Source organism: Apteryx rowi, unplaced genomic scaffold (assembly GCF_003343035.1).
Source record: "Apteryx rowi isolate R43461 unplaced genomic scaffold, aptRow1 scaffold_591, whole genome shotgun sequence".
NCBI classification, from domain to species: Eukaryota; Metazoa; Chordata; class Aves; order Apterygiformes; family Apterygidae; genus Apteryx; species Apteryx rowi.
In genome coordinates, this window is record NW_020450862.1 from 507687 (window position 1) to 530513 (window position 22827).

At 38.3% G+C, this 22827-nt stretch overlaps 1 protein-coding gene across 1 annotated transcript in view; it reads right to left on the reverse strand.

The window, feature by feature from the left end:
• Positions 1–18060, reverse strand: part of RGS22 (regulator of G protein signaling 22) — a 57702-nt gene extending 39642 nt beyond the window's left edge. The window contains exons 1-6 of the mRNA XM_026082797.1: positions 18040–18060; positions 17490–17552; positions 8867–9088; positions 4988–5073; positions 3099–3264; positions 2577–2748 (exon numbers count right to left, since the gene is read on the reverse strand). Of these exons, the coding sequence (XP_025938582.1) occupies positions 2577–2748; positions 3099–3264; positions 4988–5073; positions 8867–9088; positions 17490–17552; positions 18040–18060 (730 nt within the window). The remainder of the gene's footprint in view (positions 1–2576; positions 2749–3098; positions 3265–4987; positions 5074–8866; positions 9089–17489; positions 17553–18039) is intronic.
• Between the last annotated feature and the right edge of the window lie 4767 nt (positions 18061–22827).

Genomic DNA, 22827 nt, shown 5'->3' on the forward strand with positions numbered 1-22827 from the left:
AATAAAAGCTCAGATTATTGCAGAGGAGACTAGAACATCAAACAGGCCTCTCTCAGTTGGATAAAATCTTGACATACATAGAAAGACTACAAAGCAAAATATTATGTTAAGGACTCCGGACACATTTAATAATCCTGTAGTCCCATCTGTTACCTAGAAATAGTTCCTTTCCATTTAGAGATGTTTCATTTCTAACAAGTTCAGAACAGTGACCAGCCCCTCTTTTTTTTCCCCTCAGCTTTCCTACTTTGTTCCTTTTATCCCACTCCTCTTCATCTCCTTAGCCACCCTCTCTCTATGACTCACAGCTCAGTGCAGCTGCACTTGATGCTATTAACCATGCCCTGCTATCCCACTCTGCTGCACAAGAAACCTACCACTTTAACTGCCTCAGCTATGTTTTCTACATCTGCCAAACTTTTGGCAAATAAAGTTCTTCTGGTGTGTGTTAGCAGAAAAGACCTTGACCTTGTACATACAGCTTACCTAGATTAGTGCTGCTATCACTGTCCAGGTCAGCCCTGTAAAACTGAGCAGAAGGACTATGGGTGTTTTGACCAGCAACAGAATCTAAGTGAAAGCAAGAGAAAACAAAGCCATAATTCTACTGTGGCTCTACAATATCTTCACATCAATTCAGTGCTTAAACTACAGGATAAACTGAATTTTCTTTATATTTATGCTTTCATACTCTGTTGTATCCCTAAGATAAACACATGGTCTGATTCAGTTGCATTATGAGTGAGGAGGATGCTACAACCACCTGATGCACATGCAGAGAGTGCATCAGACTGTCCTAGAAAAGGGCTAAAGTTCTCAGATCCAATAAAGTCATATTTGTAATGTTATTAACCTATGTTATTCCTTATGGTAGGCTAATCAATAAATGGCAGCTAGTCGTTCCTTGCTTCTCTCACTGAAGAAACCAATATCTAACTAGCATTGGCCACTGTCATAGGCAGAACCTTGAAATAGAAACACAGCACAGAAATTCCCTGCTCTGCACTTACATAATTTCATGTGGAAGCACATATGGCACAATATGTTGACATAGATTAATATAAAATCAATATAATTTAAAATATCCTTTCTTATTTTTAAACTATTTCAAATATTATCCCTTGATAAAGAAAAATTATAGCTTCTCAACACCGTTCTGTGAAACTGAAACATGAAGAATGATTTCACAGAACCTAAGAGAATTAGGGAGAGAGATACACAGCTCTAGTGCAATCACCATCCAAGTGGCTAACAGTTTTGCTCAAGAGACATTAATTTATAACCCTGATACAACTGCAGGAGAGAGCAAGGAATTCACACTGGATCATCCAAGCAAATACCTTCCCCTTCAACTACTGAACTCTTTCTAATTGCAGGCTGGCTCTGAGAAACTTAGTTGATGCCCTTTATTGCTTCCATTTCCTGACCTCTACGTCAGGTGAACACTGTGCCTAAAAATAGTTTTCTAASTGAAAGAATGCTAGATTTCCCTTGAAATACCATAAATAAGAGCAGTAAGCACATGTAAAATAAAGGTCTATGTTATAAAACAAAATTTGCAATGAGAGGATATAAAACATTCATTGAGGCAAAACACTTGATTACTGGACAGTGGAAGAAAAGGACAAATAGGCTTTCCGTAGGCCTATGCCCAACTCATGGCATTCAGAGCTGCTCTGCAGTAAGGTGCTCTGCAATAACTGTCCAGTTGTGGCCTCTCTGCTCAAAGCACTGCAAAAATTAACAGTAAACTCACGAGTCACAAAACAAGTGCAACTAGAATAGCTTTACTAATGCATGAATCAGCAATGTATTTCCAGAGGTAATCTTGATGGGTTTGGGGAAAAAGATAGGCTTTTTTGAGCAACAAAAAGAGTTGCCACGTCTTCCAGTTTCCAACTCAGCCTGTGGACTCCAAGGTCCCAGCAATGTAATTTTCAAAATGGAATGGCTGCTTCTTTCTCTGAGAAAGGGGAGAGATACAGCTCCTAGCATCATCCCACATGTTGAGACTTCTCTGTTCATCTTGCTACTGCCTACAGAATAGAAGCTAGGCTATGCAATCTTGTACATCTATATAAGCATGTATATGTTCTCCTCCAGTAATTTTGAACCTGCTGAACAATTTAAATTGCAGTTGGCAGATAGACAGGAGCGTCACAAACAACAAGGGGAGCCAGACAGTTCCTTTAAGTGCTTAGTATGGATACCCTAAGATAGCTGCAGTGCAAATCATACATTATCAAATACTCAAAAAATGCAAACAAGAAAGTCTTTACAAGCACCTCAAATGAGAAAAAACTTGAACTGAAACTTGCAAACCATCTATAAGACGCAAATCCATACGAAAACAGGCTGCTTCTGTCACAAAATTATTGGCTATGAGTTCAAAGTTTAATTTAACATTGTGGCTACGGAAAGAAACAAATCCATCTTTTTCCCCATCAGAGTCCTGAAGTGCTATGGGATACTCAGAAAAGTAGTAAGTAGATGTAGCAGCAATTCCTTAGAAAGCCTTTTATTTCCACCTGGCCAGACTTGTGCTATAAATACTATGCTGATGCTCTATTACTTACCTAGAAGCCCAGATTTTTCACTTAATAAATCATCTCTTTCATGCTGCCCAGGCAAACACTGAACATCTTGAATTTGATGAGAAGCTAAAGGATGAGTAAACGAATCTGCATTTTTCATGGATTCACTTTGTTTTGCTAGTGTAAACCAATCCTCTGTCTGAGAAAGCATAGCCTATGAAAAGAAATGTCATCGAATAATTTAATTTTCTCTATTTATTGTAATGTTTCTGAGTCCAGAGGTCTTACTGGGTGAAGTCATTTTATATCCTCAGTTTGTACAGATTTCTACAATGATAGTTCCCAGTGAAAGGAGCTGCGTGACAGTAGCTGAGCATACTTGTAACACAGCAGTGCCTTCTTTTTAAGCTGTAGTATGACCTTCTTCTGTAGTACAGAGAGCTTTGAGAAGAAGGGATATTCAGAGAATCAGTTGTTCAATTAGGTTGTGAGGACAGTTATGATAATTTAATTCGATGCGTCAATCTAGCTCAATGTTATACCCACTAAACATGTTTATTTTACCTTGCCAAGTGACACATAGAACTTCTTCATAGTGGACGAAGTGGCATCCTCCTCAGGGAAAGGAGGACTTGGGTCTGTCTTCATTATCCAGGGATAGTAATTTCTGTCTATAATGAAATTAATGCCAGTCTTGCTCCATTCTACCTGTGATATCAATTTAGCTAGTCTGAAATTAAATGTTGAGACAAGAAAGTAGCTAATTTTAGCTTTTAGTCAGAGAAGCAGTTGATTGATTTATCCCTAAAATAGACAATAAAAAACACAATCACCCTAAAAATAAATTGCTGCAGGGAACTTTATTATTTCACCCCTCGCCTGCTGTCACATATGTAAACACCAGCACTGCYATTCCACAGTCCACCAAGTTTACAGATGGTGACCTGCTTTGCATTATAAAGCTTTACCAGCAAAACTGGTTTCTGTCAGGATGATCTTGCATATATCCATGCAGTTCCAAACCCTGCCAAGAAACCCTTGAACATTTTGATTGCTAAAATGGAACCATTTTCCAGTTTGCAGAGCCCCGTATCAGTACCAGACACTGCATTTCCTGCTCCTGATACAAGCAATATTCCAGCAACAGTGCCATAGCAGTGATCATACTAATTGAACTTTTAAAATCTGATTGCTGATAACAAAACACCTGGCACTATCCTGTTCTGCTGTATGAGAACTTCACTCCAGTGCTACCTTGTAAGTGTTACTGTGAACCTTGCAAAGTCCAGATCAGGCATAGTTAGAACCACATGGCAATAATGAGGATGCTCTGAGCTCAAGAACGGTGGCAGAATTAACTAGGTTAAGTAGAGAGTAGTATATAACCAAGGCACAGGTGAAGGGAAAAAGAAGCTTATGCTGTAGCCCCACTGGTTGAGAGCAATGGGATTTCATTGTAGGGTTGGGATAGCTTTATCTGTTCTTTAAACACAAGTTCCCTTTTCATCATCTCAGCTTATCTTGATCCTCATCCAGGAAAGCAACTTAAAACACTGATGTCAATGGAAATTAAGTACAAGCTTGAAGTTAGTTTTATGTAACTCTTTCTTGTTTAAGAAAATAGTTTGCTATAGCAGATCAAATTTGTTAGCGTTTCATGAGGCTCAGATACCTGTATCATAAAGCAGATGATACAAAAGGGAAAATGGAGCACTCTCTCATGGTTTTCTTCTTCTTTGCACAGTTTTCTCCTTGAACTTAAGTGCAGTATTCAGGATATTGAACTTTAAAAATGTTTTGAAATCTTTCATGCAGCACTCAGTGCCCCAATAGCTAGTCTGTCATTGAGTTTTGTGAACCATACTGCTGGCTTATTTGCACTTTAGGACTCCTAAGATACACTACAATTTTCAGTATCTAGACACAGCCTTAAGGGATGTAGAGGCAAATCCTTCCAAAAAGCAGACTAAACCTCCCGAACATCTTGCAGTGAAAATGAAAATCATGCAACTATGCCATGGCATTCGGCAGACAACCTTGCAAAAGGAAGTCTGACAGTAGGCCTAAATAYACAAAACAATAATTAGAATAAAAAAGACTGACTGTCTCTTCTAGATGTCATAGATTTATATCTTTCACTTATATGGTCTACATATTGATTAGGGAGACACAAGCACCATGGTACCTCTGTGGAACAGAGATTCAGAAATAGATAAAACACAACTTTTACTCTGTAGTGCTGTAATATAGTATGTAATTCATGGTCAAGGAAAATTACAGAATGAAAAGTGAAAAAAGTCACTGATTTTAATTTATCCAGGTCACTAAAATGCTAAAATTAAACAGGACAAGAGGCATGAGAAAATATCTTAAGGTCACTGGCAGGATGAATTAGGCAGAGGAGATAAACTGAAAAGTTTAAAACTGAGAGACAGCATAAAAGATTGCAATACCTGTATTCAAAGTAACAGTCACTTTCTAGAAATGCTGGAAGTCTTTCTTTCTTAATCCACTGAATTGCTTGTTCTCGATGAAGACGCTGTTAAAAAGGAATGCCAAAGATTTGCATAATTCTTGATTTTCTTGTATTTTCTGTATTTCATGTAACTGATTCTCTCCATCCCTCTCCTATAGAAGCACTGTCTCAGAAAAACAAATAAACAATGAATATTACCTTTGTTATCTAGTTTAGCTCCAGCCGTGCTGGGACAATTGGGTTAATTTACTTTCCTATAACAGCTGAGAAGGTCTGAATCTGATTTCACCTATGTGTGTATAACTATGTTAACAAATCATGGGTGATTTTTGTTCAAAACTAACACGTGCAAGAATCATGTCTTTACTGTACAATTCTAAATGCAAATTGAATGCCAGATGCTCATAAATTTTCTGCAATAGGAAAATGTTAATTTTTCTGACTATATCACGTTTTATAAATAAGCACTATTATATTTTTCCTCAGTAGCTTGAGGAGCAAGGAAGCCTTAACTTAGCTTATGCTCCCAGAATGGGATAACTGCGGATATTAAAAACAAAATCAAACAAACAAAAAGCCAATTAGCTATCACATTTTCCAGTTTTATGCTGGAACATTGCATAATTGCATTGCACACGCTAACTCTTTTAATGGAAACCTAAGTGAGAGTGGAATCAGGCCCACAGCAGAAGCCTTCAGCTGGTCTAAGTCTCTGAGCCTGGTCAAAGCAGCAGCCTGGGTGCCTCCAGAGTGATCTGGAGGGCAAAGGGAGGTGTTGAGCAGTGAGCTACACAGAGCCAGCTAACGGAAAAACTAGGCCTAGGGTCCTGCACGGAGGGCATGATTTCTGAATATGGGCCACAGTGAACCACAGCTGGTTCTCTTAGAAAATAGTCTGACACACACCACACTACTTTTTTTTTTTAAGAGTGCATTTTTTATTCTAAGGAGATGACCTGTTCTATTTATTTGATACATTTTTCCTTCTAGTGAAGGTAAAATTGATGGTTTGAAATACTGTGGTAACTCCACTTTTCCACAAATACAAGTGAAGTTTGGACAAGGATGGAATACTGATATTTTTGCTACTTGCTGTATCAAACAATCAGTTCATGTAGATTACATTTAAAATTTTCCTTCCATGATCTAATATTTCGTTAGGGACGAGGGTAATTTCTGCTTCATAGGTCATCTGTAGGGGATTAAAAAATCTAAATTACTTAGAAAGTGGGTGGTTTCATTTAGAAAGAAGAAAATATTTCAAAATATGGAAAGCTTATATTGGCTGTGACTCATACAGTGTAATTTGCGGAGATGGAGACTTAATTACTTCCACCACAGAGTGTGTGCCTCCTTTTGGTAACTGATGGGCTTTTTGGAAATACAGAAGATGATTGTCTCTTTATTTTGGCCTATCAGTCTGCATTTAATATTTATGTACTTACTGACTCACAGCCCAGTTTTTTATCTAAGTGATTCATAACATGTCTCTGTCTATACATGGCTGGTGCACAAAATCATATATTCTATTAGCAGGAAAGAACTTCCACTCTTTCCTCTTCCCCAGAGAAGAAGTGCTAAATTTAATCTGGTGGGTTTTGTTACCTTGGTTAGCTTCCCTACCCAGTCAGCCTTAGGCCTTGCTGGGACCCAATCCAGCAAAGCTTTTAGCACGTGTTTAAGCTTAAGCATGTGTTTAACTTCACTTGATTGAAGTTAAACACCTAAGTGCTTTGCTGAACTGGGGTTTCTCTGAAGTAAGATGTGGGATGCCAGCCAGTTTCTTTCCATACTAGTGACAGGTCCTACCCAACCCTGCATAGTTTTTTTCTTAATATATTTTCCCCCTGAGATGATTTTGACTATTGATGAGAAGATACTTGCTTCCATATCTATAATTTGCAAGTGCGCATGCACAGGCACAGAGATCTTTTGCTTGTTTGTAAATTTGTAAGGGTCTGAAAGGGAAGTAAAACACCGAGAAAAATACCATCCCATGTATGTAGGTATGTTTAAATTCACACTTCAGCTTGGAAGGCATATTAAGACTGTCAGGTCACAGCTCATTTTCATCACTAATGTGCCAATGATGGCCACTCAAGCTGATTTTCTGTAGAAATGTAATATTCAAAGCAACTGTCAATCTCTTCAGTCAGTGTGAAACAAAAAAAGTCAAAGCAAAGGAGGCAACATCACTCCAAGCCTGAAAGACCAAATCCCATTTGATTGAACTGAACTACTTCATGCAATTGGTCTGTGATCTCTTCATCTTGTTCACTAACAGTGAGGTACAATGAGTGAAGCTGCCTTCTTTCACATTATGTAACTGCAGTACTGATTTTTGGCATGGTGTTTTGTAGGCCATTTTGCTCTAGCTTAGCCTTGAGATGCCAAATTGAAGTTGATGAGGCATCCCAATTACCTGTTCAATAAAACAGGCAAAAATATGAAGAAACATCTCCCTTCCTGCAAAAGGGAAAAGAAAGTGTATAGAGGTGTAGTGTTCCTTACAAAGGCCATAATGCTTCCCATCTCTGGAAAATGTCCTAGAGAAGGAAATATATTCTAAAATAATGCAGGATCCCTTTGCTCCAATCCACATGACAGATGTAAGAAATAATGAAGGCAAGGTGGTGGCTTTGAATTTATCAAGAAAGGCTGTCCACAGTTGCAATGATGTGAGGTCATCCCAGAGAGCAATCTTAACCACTCTTGCACAAGCACACAACATTTCTTCAGTTAAATCCTGAGTACAGATAAGAAATCAAGAACAGCCTTTTCATTTTTGTGCTCTCAAGCAAAGTGTTCTGAGAAAATAATCACTTGAGATGGCAGAAATGTGTGTGAACCTTGTCCTATTGTACCATTTGTACTGTACCTAGTCTACCAGTTTATATGCAGATAGTTTGTCTCCCATTACGAACAATTTGCTAAATGTCATTGCCTTTCGACCTCTCTCAACACAGTGTTTTCTTTTCTGAAAATCATTAAGCTTATACTGAGCAAGGCAACAGTCAGTTATAACTCCCTGATTTTCTACTAGCTTTCCAGCTATGACATAATTTAGAGCAGCCTCCTCTTAAAATGTAGCAAGACCTTAGACTGGCCTTGAATGAAATGAAGTGAACTCACATCAGTCACACCAATGCAAATTAAGCAGAAGAGGAATAAACAAAGTATCCCAGAGAAATTTGTTTTTCTCTTCCAAAGCTATTGTCTAAAGGTAGACTCCCAGGAGTAGTCCAGTGCTGAAGAAAGCCCTGAGAGTAAACAGGCAAGAATACCAAAATTGATAGTGGCTGAACAAAGCTGAAAAAATAATTTTTTTTCTAAATTCCAACCCATCTCTTCATTAATTTAGCTTTCTTGTTGCCAAAGGTTATTTTTTCTGGCCATTTCAATTGATGCTAATCATGTAAACCCTTTGGGAATTAATGGAAGAGAGACTTATGTGTTGCCAGACCACAGATGAGCTCATAGCCACACAAGGAAATTAATTAATAAGGAAAGACTGAGATGCATTAGTTTCAGTCAATTTGCACATTCCAGGGATCACTAGTAAAGTAACTGTTGTCATAATATTTTTTCTTTTAATATTAAAAAGCATTCAGACCACACAACTGAATCCTGCCCTATAGAACCTTCAAAATACTGTGCTACAGGATGTACATGTGTAACTCCATTCACTTGTCTGGTAGACACATGTGCGTTGCAGGGCATAATTTGGCCCATCATTATGTTTTCCTAACATAAATTAACATTTTTCCCAAGCTAACAAGCCAAACACAACAATAACTACTGCCAGTATCTCTACAGTAAGATCTAAATATAAACTCAGTGGCTATAAGATGCTTACCATAGTGTTGTAATTTGGATCAATATTGAAGGCTGGAGAAGTGCTGCTCTTTTTGGAAAGCTGCTCATCATTCTTTGCTTTCCTTATAACATCATAAATGGGGTTTGGAGGTTTCTGATCATGCAGAATTTTTTTCAGCTGGCTTTCCAGGCGTTGGGGGGCATCATTAACTACTTCAAAAACCCCCAAATCAGAATTAAACTTAACTGGCTGGACAAAAGTCTACAAAAGAAGTTGAGAGAGTTTATAACACTGTAATAAGGGAAGTCTTTCATTTAAGAAAGTTACTTCTTATAGTATAGAAGCATCCTGCAGAATCTGAGTTGGTATCATAAGGCTTCTTTCTCCTCCATTCTGCAGTTTGTGTTCAATAGTAAAATAGTGATTTTTCTGTATTCTTGTTCTGCAGTCTCTTCACTGTAGAGCTTTCCAACGCATTCTTATTCGTCTCAGCTATGCTTAACTGCCAAGAATTTAAATCACTCTAGAACATAGACCATTCTTTTTCACATGCAAATAATAGATCCAATACAGCAAATGCCTAGAATACATAACCCACAGTGACTTCAGTAACTGTTCTGCAGGAGACTACTTACAGGATCTCAGAGCTGCAGTTATTCCCCCATTCACTACCACAAACAATCAAGGCCTGAAAACATTAATAATGAAGCAGACTTTTTAAATGTAAGATGTGTTTGAGAAGAATGATTCTGAAGATTCCCATTCCTTTATTTTAATGGATGTGTCATTTTGGTCTTGCAGCATAGGTAGGAAAGATTTTTCCTCTTACTGTTACTTGCAGGTCAAGCACCTACCAAAAGCCATGGCCTATTATAAGTTTTACTATACACCACCAATTCATTCAGATACTATATAATACATGAGGTAGACCAAACTTGAAGACATGTTGTATTTAAAAAGAAATGAATAAAAGAGGAGTGTGAAACCCTGGCCATATTCAGACCCAGTGCCAAAAAACTCTTTTTGGCTTCATTTCAGAGAGGGTCCCACCTGGTGTTTGTAAAATTTTCATTCCCCTGCACTTAATAATAATACCATTTTACTTTATCAGACACTGTATTTTTCATTGTTTTGAATTTTTTCATATATTATGGTATGTATATAGAAGCATATATATGTTTAGATATGTATATAAACACAGATATACTTCATATACATACTACATATGTTGAATACATGCTACATATATCGAAGTACATCATAGGCCATTTTGACCCTATTTTACACCAATGTAAGTCCAAAGTAATCATGGCAGTGTCAGCTATTTTGTTGCTTCTGCTTGAAGTCCCCTGGCTGACCGATGTCATGCAGAGCAATGCCCAGAACCAAACAATGTGGCTGCAACACATGGCAGCAACATTCACAAATTTGTCCCATAGTGTCTCACGTGGAGGCTCAGCCTGGCAAAGCACATGGCATGTGAGGACTTTAAGCATATAATTAGTGCCTGGGACATCAGGATGTCATTGGTCAGCGCCATGCACTGAATTGCATTAGTCTGTTTAGTTTCCTAATTTCACTAGAAAATCATGTGTTGTTTTTTGTTCTCTGACACCTTGTGCCCCTTTTGCCATTAATTCTGTCCAGGGTACCTTGCAGATTTTAGTGCCTTTTCTCTAGATACACTGAAMTGCATTTTAAAGAGGCTTTTACGTGCTGCAGATTTCTCTATACTTCATTCAGATCTCCTCCCAACTTATTATGTGTACATTTCATTTACTTTCAAACCTAATTTGGGCTTCTCTCAGCTTTTAAGAGACTAACTGTGCAACCTTAATAACCTCCAAATGTATTTTTCATTATTTAATTTTTCATGTTTTTCAAAAGGATACAGAAGAAAATACAATAAGAAACAAGGTGCTTCAGTCTCTCTGGATTTTAAATGGTCTTGCTTGCAGAAAAAAGTAAACAAAGCATGCAAAATCCATAATCTAGGGCTACTTGACTAGACATGACCAGATTATTTTAGTTCCATGGTATTCAAATTGAAAACTAACCAAAGACAACATTAATTTATCACGCATATCTACTTTTACTCAATCCCTTGTAACTTACTCTAGGTCTGGGTTTTTCAATACATATTCTAATTAACTGAACAGAAAACATCTGGCAACTTTAATGTAGTGAAACAGATGCCAATGACAACTTTTAAAATGTAAATTGTATTGCTATTTTGGGTGTCTGACCACAAATCTTTTATAGGACACATTTACTAATAGAACAAAAGAACATACACTGATGAGATAAAAGGATTAAGCTGTTGGATACTACATATTTTACCAGAACAGCTGCATTCATCCAAGGTGTAGTTTCCTGTCCCCAGGAACACCAAGACACATGCATACTGTCCTGCATCAGCCAGAAAGTAGCTTGTAGATCAAGGGAAGTGATTATTCCCCTTTACTGGACACTAGTAAGACTGCATCTGGAATACTGTATCCAGTTTTGAGCCCCCAGTACAGGAAGGATCTTGGTAAACTTGAGCAAGTTCAGCAGAGGACCACTGAGATGGTCAGGGACTGGAGGGCTTGCCCATGAGGAGAGACAGAGGGAACAGAGCTTCTTTAGCTTGAAGAAGAGACAGCTTTGTGGGGAGCTAACAGCAGCCTGCCAGTTCTTACAAGGAGGTTACTGAGAAGGTAGAGCCAGACTCTTCACAGCAGTGCATGGCAGGAGGACAAGAGACAATGGTCATGCACTGAAATGGAGAGGTATAGATATAAGGGAAAATTTTTCACTGAGGGGATAATTCAGCATTGGAACATACTGTCCAGAGAGATTGTGGAATCTCTGTTGCTGGAGGTCTTCAAGACCCAACAAGACAAAGCCATCAGCAGCTTGGGCTGAATTGTGTGTTGACCGTGCTTTCAGCAGGAGGCTGGACTACAGACCTTCCAAAATCCCTTCCAGTCTGAGTGATCTGTGATTCTGTACAAACCCCAAATCCTACCAGACAGAACATTTCAATGAAGTCTCATATGAAAGCATTTGAAAACAGTTACAACTTTTCTGGGGAAGCATATTTTACTTGCTTGCTTAAGAAAACTAGAATGATAAATCAGAATGTTTTTATAGGCGCAATAAAAGAAGAGGTATGTCCTGACCTTCTTCACTCATCCSCACAACAAAAATGAAAATGATAATGTTATGATAAAAATCAAATGGGAACACCAAAACAAATCATCTTCATTTCTTGTAGAAAACATTTTCACGGTTATAGTACAGGACAGAGAGGCTCAGTCAATCCATTTCCCTCTCAGTATGTAAAAAACTTTGGAACAGAACACCAAATCTAACCATTCCCACACATTACAAGCCACAAAAAAACTGCTCAATACCCTGTAGCAAATTTAAAACCTTTCCCACAGAAGCCAAGTGCCATAAAATCCTATAATGTTTCACAAGAAGATCATGGGAGGGGTTTATGGCACCACCAGTATTTTAGGTCATTACAATAACAAGGAATCTCTTCAGCGAAGATGCCCAGTTGTGTTAAGGAGAGGACAATAGCCTATGCTACAAAGGAAGAAGAAAAAATATCCCTGCCAATCTAATATAGCAGGAAATGCCTTTCTTACCCCAAATTTGGCAAGTGCTTTAACTTTAACATATAAGTAAAATACACTAACCAAACACTGGGAGTATCAGTGCATTCTTCCCTACATTCTGTCTCTAGTCTGGGCCAATTTCTGATCCTTCAAAGACAGAGAGAAAAATTCCAAAGCCAAATTATACCTCAAGAGGTTAAAATAAATTCAGTTTTGGCAGGAGGGCAAAGGCTTTGGCCTTGAAGTTTGGGATTCATACATTATCAATTTAGCACAATAAATAGGATCAACAAGGATTTGAGAATATCAACAAATAGGAAATCCATAGACTTTGCAAACTGTATCACTCACAGGCAACTCTCCCCTTGACCCCAATACAACCAATGTATTTCTAAATTTTTAATTCAGCGTAGGCCTCTCGGCTTCAGAAAAATCATGGAGCAAAAAATAAAAAGGTATTTTCATACTGTTTCACAACCAAACACTGTGGTATAGCAATTATATTAAATAAATAACAATTGTGTGTACATTTTTGACAGCAAAGAATTTTTTTAGCTGTCAAATACACATTGAATATGGTTTCAGCTGAAGAATAAATAGAATACATAACTCTGAAACCTAAAATAATACAGTTTACTGAAGGGAAGGCAAATTTCTTTCATTCTTCCCAAAACAGAAACCAAAACAGCATCCATCACCATGTTGCCAGGATATCAGACATATAAATCTCACTGTTCTCTGCCTTAACAGTTTTCAGATATACTTAACAAATGTGTAAATATGCTCCCCACATCCCACCCCAAGTAATGTAGTTTGATCCCAAGAGAAACAGAATGACCACAGCTTGGCCGCCTCTTAGGTTAAGGCCCTGAAAGGGCGGGAATGAATAGAGACCTCATCCAGGAGCTTTGCCAAAACTTCCTTAAGACGGGTATGTGTATATCATAAATAAATGTCAGTGAAAATCCAGACCAGAAAAGAATTTCAGCAGCTCTAGGAAGTGCCTGGGAAATTCAGACTACACAAGGTCAATGGCAAATCTCCCATCGACTTCAGCGTGTCCAGGGTTTCCCTTCTGTTGATGCGTAAGGCACAAGTCACAACCAAACACCACAATTTGATTAGAAGAGAAGAGCTTTTCAACAGTAAATGCACTATCAGTAGGGAAATAAGTCAGGATAGCTTCTTTTGCTTTCTTGAATGCCAAAAATATCAAGCAATTTTTAGCTCTGGATTAGGCTTTATGAACATAACATGCACGTAGGGCCTCACTGATGCAAAAGCCTTTTGAGGGGAGATTGTAATGGCACCTGTAATCTCTCCCCTCACACCTGGAAAACCAACAGGGAACTAATGAGCATGTGTTAGTGCCTAAAGGAATAATTCACAGGCATATTCAAAACAGAGAAGGGTCTGAACTATGCAGCTGAATCGTTTTCAGCCCTTTCTGTCATCTGCTATTCATAGCATAGCATTCAGACCCGATTTTACTCTTGACGCCATCAGGCTTTCAGGCCCGTTCCATTTTCAGAAAGGCCAGTTGGCCCAAACCTTATTTTTTATCTCATGCTTTAATCTTTTTCAGAATCATTACCCTGGGTCAAATCCTGGAACACAGACTACTCAGGAGAGTCATGCTGAAGTGAAAAGTACCTGCAGTACCTTACCTGCAGACCGGCCCAAATGCTTCCTCTTASACCATGTACCATGATGCTTATTCTAATCCCACCACCACAGTTCCTACTAGCATGCAAATTATAACAAGCAATCTACCTACAGTGTATTCCCTCTTCCTTCTATGGAGCACTATTAATACATCTCCTTGTGCTCCTAAGCAAGGAAATGAGAGTATGTTTAATTTTAATTTAATAAAAGGAATAAAATAATTGCTTGTCCTTTTTTTATGAGCTGAGAGCTTTTATAGGGGAAAGACTTTCAAAAGAAGTAGGTCTTCAGATCTGCAGTTGATAACGTTGTGGTCAGCTTTCTGCTGCAAGGGAAACCCACAGCCAGGGCCTTGCCACCAAGAATGCCATCTCCCAAATGCACTTCAGCCAGGGTACAGTTAGCTCTTTTGACCCTAGTGTGATTCTTCAAGTAGGTCGCAAAGAGGAAGAGCGTGTCTCAGTGAGGACCCAGTCCACTGGTAGTTTGAAAATGAAGGCTAGGACAGCAGCATGGAGTGGAACAAATAGCAGGTAGCTTGTAGAGTGCAGCACAAACAAGTTGACATCACTGCAATATTTCACTGAGGCCTCTGACACTGGGCTGAAAGGAGATTTCTGACTGAATTTTCATGGATAAACATATGAAGGTTTTAAATACATGGAAGACAGATTCAAATTCTAGGGATCCCCGGCCAGCCAGAAATGGAAATGTATCTATACCAATGTTTCTATCTTGAACCTTTCATTTTAAATTAGTTAATCAGGAAGGTGTTCAAACTGGTTACTTAGGAAGGTGTAACTTGTATGTCATGTAATTGATTTCTGGTACTGTCAAATCACTGTACTACTGGCAACAAGTGTCCTAATGTTTTGGGTTTGGTTTGGTTTTGGTATTATTTTATCTTTCAGAAATATTTTCCTAACAATTTATCCTTCATTAGAGTATGTACATCTTTGGAGTATATAGATATTCATGTCAGATTGTACTGAATGCTATTGTAATAACATGATAGCTTAAAAGTTATATTGTAAATCAAAGTAAATTTTTTTTCTGCTGCTATAGAAAGTCCCCAGTGGTATAATTTTCCATACACTAGTGGTGCATTATAAATCAATACTGAGACAGTCTCTTAAAATAAGCATATGCTACCACTGATTACTTGTATCAAGTCACACAATATTTTCAGTTTAACTTGTTGCCTAACTACTAACACACCTGGGTAATACTGTTTCTAGGCAACAGCATATAAGCACAACAAGAATAAAGCAATGGAATTTTCAATGCAGTGTTTAATAGAAGTGTTCTGAGAAGAGGAGGGAAATTGGGAATATAAAATATTCAAACCACAGAACTCAAGGTATTAATAGAACTTAATTCTGGAAAGGATAAATCCTCAGCGAAAAAAAAAAAAATCAAAGAGAAAATAAAATCAATAATGAGAACATTACAAATAAAAAATATCCAATAGAAGATAGCCTGTTTCCATTAAAATATATAAATATATAAAGAGACACCATGTGCCATCTTAGAAATTAACCAAGATTACCAGTATATAACAGTGTTTACTCAGGACTGTCCATGTGAACTCTTTTCTGCGGGCTTTGAGAGCAGTCATAAGTGCCTGGGCAATTGCTGCGTTTTGGAGCTGCTGAACTGAGCCAGGACTCCGGGCCTAGGAGCCCTGTGAGGCCAAGGAGAATTTTGGCCTCTAATAGATGTCCTGAAATCTATGCATATCCAAGGAGACACTGAGAATAAGCAGGTTAAACTTCTTTCCCACTCCATCCACTATGATTTGGGAAAAACTTGAAGCATACTTTCCAAATAAACGAGGGAAGGGGTGGAGGATGGTATTCCTGTGTTAAGAGCAATCTGACTTATAGAAGGTAAAACTTGCTACCTCCTAGAACAGCCCTGTTTTCTCAAAAGGATGGCCAGGTTTAAAGACTATGTAGTTGGGCTTGGATTTAGATAAGCATCCTAAAGCAGCTACAATAAAAAAAAAAAAAGAGAGAGAGAGAGAGAGAGAGAAAGAAAGAGGGAAAAACACAAAACAACACTCCCATCTGTAAAAATTACTCTTAGGAACCTTGCAGGAACGGGAGGGTATATGAAGACTGAGCTCCTGGGAGAAGTCAGTATCATTGCTGTGCACAAAATTCACATTCTGATATAGTTTTTCTAATACTTCCATATCCTCTTTTAAGATCAAAAATTGGCATAGGGGACCAATTCTCACATTCTGAGGCATAACTCCCATTATATTTACTTTTAGACAAATCTGTGATGTGGTTTAGAGAACACTTCCAAGTCTAGATCCAAGTGGTAAACCTGAATCATAACTGAATTTATTCCAATAGCAGCCACACCACAGTCTGAGATCCAAGGTGCATCAAGAAATATCCTATGTCATGAAAGTTAATTTCTGCCCCTTCCCAACGCTGGTGGTAAGTCCTACCAGGCAAGTGATGAAACAGCGTATATGTTCCCACAGTGCAGCATACTTGGCTGTGGCGTATTTGGAGGAGGAGAGGCTGTGAGGGAGTTCAGGGGCAGATCTGGGAGGCCCCATGGGAGCTGTGAGTGATGCTGTAGACAGGGGGCTGTGCCACCATGCAGCAGAATATGGGTGCGAAGTGTGGGGATGAAGAGGACAGGGATAGTTAGGGCCTACAGTAGTGAGAAGTTGGGTGAAGTTGCCACATTGAGGGAGCAGGACAGCATATGTGGCTCATATACTGGTGAGGGGAGGCAGGGTATTTAATAGGGAAAAGGAGCAAAATACAGGGCAGCTGGCTATATATAGAGCACTGGGTATGGCAATCTAGCTGTAAGTGGATCAGGACACAGGATACAATGTAAGGCTGCATCTTTCCAGGTGCAGATGGGAGGGGAAAAGGAGAGGAACTACCACCTTTGAGGCCTTCACATGAAAACATGAAGAAAAATGTATTTTGGCTCCTGGGCTAAAATGTTAACTCACCACTGCATTCATTGCCAGAAGAATGTTAAAGGACCAACATTTGTTATATCAGCATGTTGTGGTACAGGAATACAAGTGGACTCATTATACATTTTATTTGAGTATTCACATGTCTTTTTCATTTCCCATCCATATTATTTTGGTGTACTATGGGTTAAATACGTAAATTTACATGAAGCAAAAGAAAATCTAACCCCAGAAGTCGAGGTACTGCATTATATTTCCAGACACTGATGATGACACTGAAGAGTAAGAGTTGCTACCATTAAAATACAGAAATATTGTAAAAGCCATTACAACTTCCCAGTGACAAAAGACAAAATATTCTAAAATGGATTACCTTACTACTAGTCCTAGTGAGGTGTTTCTTGTATTTTGGAAAAGATTTCTGTAAGATACTTACCGGAAGACTCAAAAATTCATTAAAGTAGTCTACAAGCATATCATCTATGGTCAAGTAGTCTTCCTATGGAGACACAAAACCATAAGGCAAGGCTTATACTAATCTGTGCTAACATGTTTTGAATACATTATCACCTGAAACAATGATTTTCCCATAAGGTATGACATGTAAACTTTTGCAAAAAAGATATTTTCACTTTTGAGAATATAACCATTGCCTTTTGTTATTTTCTAGCCATTGCACAGCACTGAGGTTCTTACCAATGTAAAAAACACACATGAAGGCAGATCTTTTGCCAAGAAATGTAGAGATAAAGCCTTCATAAACCAAACAGCTTCTAAATGCTGTAAATCTGCATGTTTACTTTTGAAAAAATGTGCACAAGCAAATAGTATAGAGATTCCCCAAATTATAACTTTCTCTCTCCCATCTGGGAATGAGGGGCATATAAGAGTTCAGCAGAGCTTCTGCTCCAACACTGCTGCTTGGGGGTGTTTGGGGGAATGTTTCGGAAATAAAAGGGAGTTCACCAGTCAACAGTTTAGCTCACCAAGCAAGCAGTATATGCCATACTTGGTGTCTCACGGAGCTGGGAGGTTTCCTGCTGACTTCATCAGAAGTCAATACTGCATTTGCAGGTTTTTTGTGTCTTTATGACCCCCACATTTTAAATACCACATGCAAGACTCAAAAACTATGAGCAAAATACAAATTGAATTTTTCTGCTCTTGACAAATCAATAAATATGGAAACCCATCTTACTTCTACTGCCCACAATACCAACCTCCACATTCAACAGAAGGTAGAACGTTAGTTCATTGGCCTTTAGAAATCTGTCATCAGCATGATGGAGAGTTCTGTATGGCTTTAATAGTTTCAGTTTCAGAATATTCTACTATTTCTGTCTTACAAAGCAAGGAGAGTGTACCTAAGTCAAATCTATTTACTGATATCTGCAAAGGTCTTACGACACAAATCTTTTTTTTTTCTCTCAAGTTCATAGGATTCAAATGTGCAAGTGAGGAATAATGTTTAAAAAGGGGTTATGCACAGTGTAAGTAGTATCACTTGTAGGCAGGCAGTATCTTGATCTGCTCTCCACACTATCTAAAAAAATTTAAACTAAGACCCAGCTTGTACTCAGATAAGGAAGAAACTGTGAGCTACTGTATGGCAGGCCAGAACCAGCCCTGACAGCGTTTGTCCAGCCTTAGTCTGCCAACATTTATTTCTCAGCACTTGTGGTTACTGCTAAGATACAGGACAGGCAAGTTAGCTCAGGCTCTTTCCTAGAAAGAGCTGACATTCTCTGCATTGCAAAGCTCATGCTTTATTTGGATATTAAGCCCATGGCCCAGCATGGTTGTAGCACTACAGACCTAAAGATGTTAGAGTACAGCTTAAACAGGAGAATTTACTGGAGTATCTACTCCAAAGCATTTTGATGTCAACAGAAAATTCTCCCACTAACATCACTGGGCAATCAATCAGATCCAGAGATCTCAAATCAGCAAGTGTTAATGCAATTAACAAAGAAATTAATTAGAAACAAGCTACCGTCTGCTTTACATTTGTTCTGGGTAACACACAATTAGATTTGAAACTGATAAAGATGAATCTGAAGATGGTTAGATATGATCATCTATACCATATATATAGTGTGTAAATATTCTATTGGTTCAAATGACTTATTTAAAATAATTCATTTATTAATGGCTGAAGTATAAGCTGTTTAAGAATATGCAAGTAACGTGTTTTTAATTTGCCAAGGATATAATTCTCTTTAGTCCCATATAACAGCAAGAAATATAAACACACTGGATCATTAATCAGTAAAACATTAATGATCTTATTAATGCAAGTTTTGCTACTTACTGCATTTTTCTGTATACAGAATACTTCTTTGGATTCTTTTTTTTTTTTGCGGTCAGTCTTATTTTCACTTTAAAAAGCATAGTTACACTTTCATATTTGCACATTATAGGTTATAGTGTTTCATATACAATACTATAGCCTAGATTTTTGTGGCAGGAACATTTTGTTTTATTCCTTCTCATACTCTCTTTTCTGCTGCACAGTCCAAATTATGACTGGAAAAAGCTGTCTTACAATTGCAAATGGAGGTCAAAATGCACTAAAAATAGGTCAAAAACTGCAGTCTTCATGACTTAGTAGTTGGCAGTTTTGCCTTCATACAACTTATGTACAAATAGGTACATCCTGGGCCTGATTTCTATCAGTCTTTAAAYATTGAAAGGATTTTATAAATCATTTTATCAAAAATATATGGTAAAACTCTTTCTTAGATATTTTGTGGAAACAACTCTAATGACACTCTGTCTGTAATATTTGATAGCTTTCTCTGTATGACTGCCATCAGGGAACCAGCACAGAAACAGATAGATTTAGACACCCAAGGAGAAACTGAACATGCGTAGTAAGTAGTGGGACAGCTTTGAGAGGTTTGCATTTTACATTCCAACATCCACCAAAAGATAAATACAGCTCCACCCTTAAAAATTACACAATAAATTGTGTCTTTAAATATCTAAGTTAAAGTTAATATAAATCCCTGATCCTGCATGGAAGTCTGACAGCTTCATATCCATGAGCAAAATTCACCTGGAGTTCAACATGTCTAGTCACAATAAGCAGCCTGCAGAATCAAGGTTTAATGCAATGTAAATATGCAGTTAAGAAATGCTATAAATATGTTTTCATGTACATATTTCTATATGCTAAATACCTACTATATATATTGTTTATCTCTACCTGAACTCAGTGTGGATTCTGTTTATGATTTACAATATGTTAGCATATAGAGGCCCCAAAAGGAATGGCAATGCATTTATACTTTAAAACATGCAGCAACAAAGGTGTCCAAAATGGGGAAGAGACAAAGAATACCTAACCTGCAAGATTTAGTGTCATTTGATATGAGGTAATAGGTACACATATCTACTTTTCAAATGAGAAGACAAACTTCAAGGAGATCCCACTGTGAGTTATGAGTGAAGGTAAAGTAAGGAGAAGCTTGTTAAACCTATAATGTTGAACCTTCCAGTTGATTTTTTCCTTCCTTCATCCTATTTTACTTTTTTTCCATTTCTGTCCTTAGTCTCCATAGTTTCCTGTTTCATTTTTTTTTCTAACTGCAGTATTTGTCTGAGAATATTGTAACAAATTGCTCAGTCACTCTATACTTAGAGAGCAGGAAGAAATGAGAAACAACAGCTTCCAATGTCTTATTTTGCTTTTTTGCTCTACAGTTGCATGACAAAATAAATGATCAAGCCTTATAAAGCATACTYACAAACACATCCTCTGTTATACATGGAGGCTCTGAAACATAAAAATGACATGTCATATGTTATTCAAGCAATACAATTGAGCTTGTTAAGCTATGATTATTGAACAGAAACAAAATAAGTAATGAGGCATGACAACCTTCTTGGATATTCTGAAAAAAAATAGTTTGAGGAGATAAAATAAACTCTAGGATGCAATAATTTTTGATCTGTGCATAAAAAGATCAAAAAAATACAAGAATGGTTTCAGTATCATGAAAGTATTATTTAACTAGATTATTTCATGTACATTCACATATGCATCAGTTAACTTCTTGTCAGCTTTCCTTTGCAAAATGAAGGACTAGAAGCTTGCTGTTTTTAATGCAAATACAGATTTGCATGAGACTTCAGGAGCCATGAACAGCAAATACAGTGAATCACATGATAAAACTCCATGAAATGTAATTGGAGGTGTTCCCAAATAACCAAATCTCACTCCATAAAAAGATTTCCTTTTTTGGGATGCCTCTGAAGGGAGTAAAGTTCTCTCTTCACCCTGATGAATTTTGCTAGGCAAGTTTCAGCCTAACAGTTTAACATCTTTCTCCTTTGCATCACTGTCTCTGTGCCCTGAGACAATCCCTATGAGGGTCAGAGCCTCTGACACAGGTTCAGTCCATTACCCAGTCTGGAGAACACTACTCACCGGTGGTAAGCCTCTTCGACTGCATGCTGGATCCACACATACGAGGCCTGCCACCCACCCCTGTAAGTTTACAACCTCATTCTCTAATGCGAAATCCTCAACTGAGGACTAGAAATATAAGCTACAGGATTCCTGGGCCTGGCTCTGCACTCGCAGTCTGAAACAACCCAGCCCGGCTCTCTCATGTGGCTCACAGCAAGTGTGGGTTGCTATGGCACTACAAACAACACAGGGGACGAACAGGGCTTTTCTGAGCCATAAACAAATACTTGTTCTATTGCTGATGTGAAGATCCCTGAAGCAGACTCACATATCAGAGACACTGACAATATGATCACAAAAGAGATGTCTGTGACCTAGGAATTTGAGGATATTTGCTAAGGTGAAGTAAGCAGCAAGAAAGGAGATTAAACACTCTTCTCTCAACCAGCCTAAGCAGTTCTTAGCCCAAAACAATGTTGTACTTTCCTCCAAAGTAGCTAAGCCTTTCAGCCACGCAGGATTTTGCTTTAAAAAACTCAGATCAAGTGACTAATGAGCAATGGATTTGTATCATGCATCAAATAATTCTGTATCTGTGAGTGGACCGTGAGGCTTGGTCCCAAGAAAGACAGCAAGTCCTAGCTACACTGGAAAATTCCCACTACAGTCAAGAAAAGGAGAGGAGCTTTGCATGGCCCAAGTCAAGGTGATACCTGCGCTGTTTCCTAGCAGGCATAAACAGCTCCATTATGAGGCATCAGCAACGCAGGCTACAGCCCTGGTGACGCCATTCCCTGGGGTTCCTTCCACTCGCTGCTGCTGCCAGAGCCCTGACTGAGCAGAAACCCAAAGGCAGCTACACTTTCCTTCAGTTAGGGAGAAGTTTACAAATAACTTGTGTGGACAGAGAAAGGATACTAAGAGAAGCAGAAGACAACCTACTCCCAGAATGTTAGTGTCTCGCTTGGCTGGGGAAGGCACCCTAGGACAAAGAAGAAAATCATCTTTCTCATATTTAGCTAAAGCTGTGTCCAAAGAAGGAATTCAGGCTCCCCTAAGAGGATTTTGGTGGATTTTCGATGTTCCATAACTGGGATCTGAAAACTTGCTACTTAGTGGGCATCTGATCCTAGAACTGCTTAAATTATTTAGCCACTTTCAGGTTTTTTGAGCATGAAAGTTCCCTCAAAGGTTCTATTTCTGCATATTTCCAGAACTGCACTGATTTCAGTAGTTTGGCATAAATCCCACTGAGATCAGAAGCTGTACAAGATACCATATATGCAAGTTACACAAAGGGCTCCTTTGGGAGGCCTAATCCATCAGCTGTACTCCAGAAGTGCCCAGAATGAACCAAGAG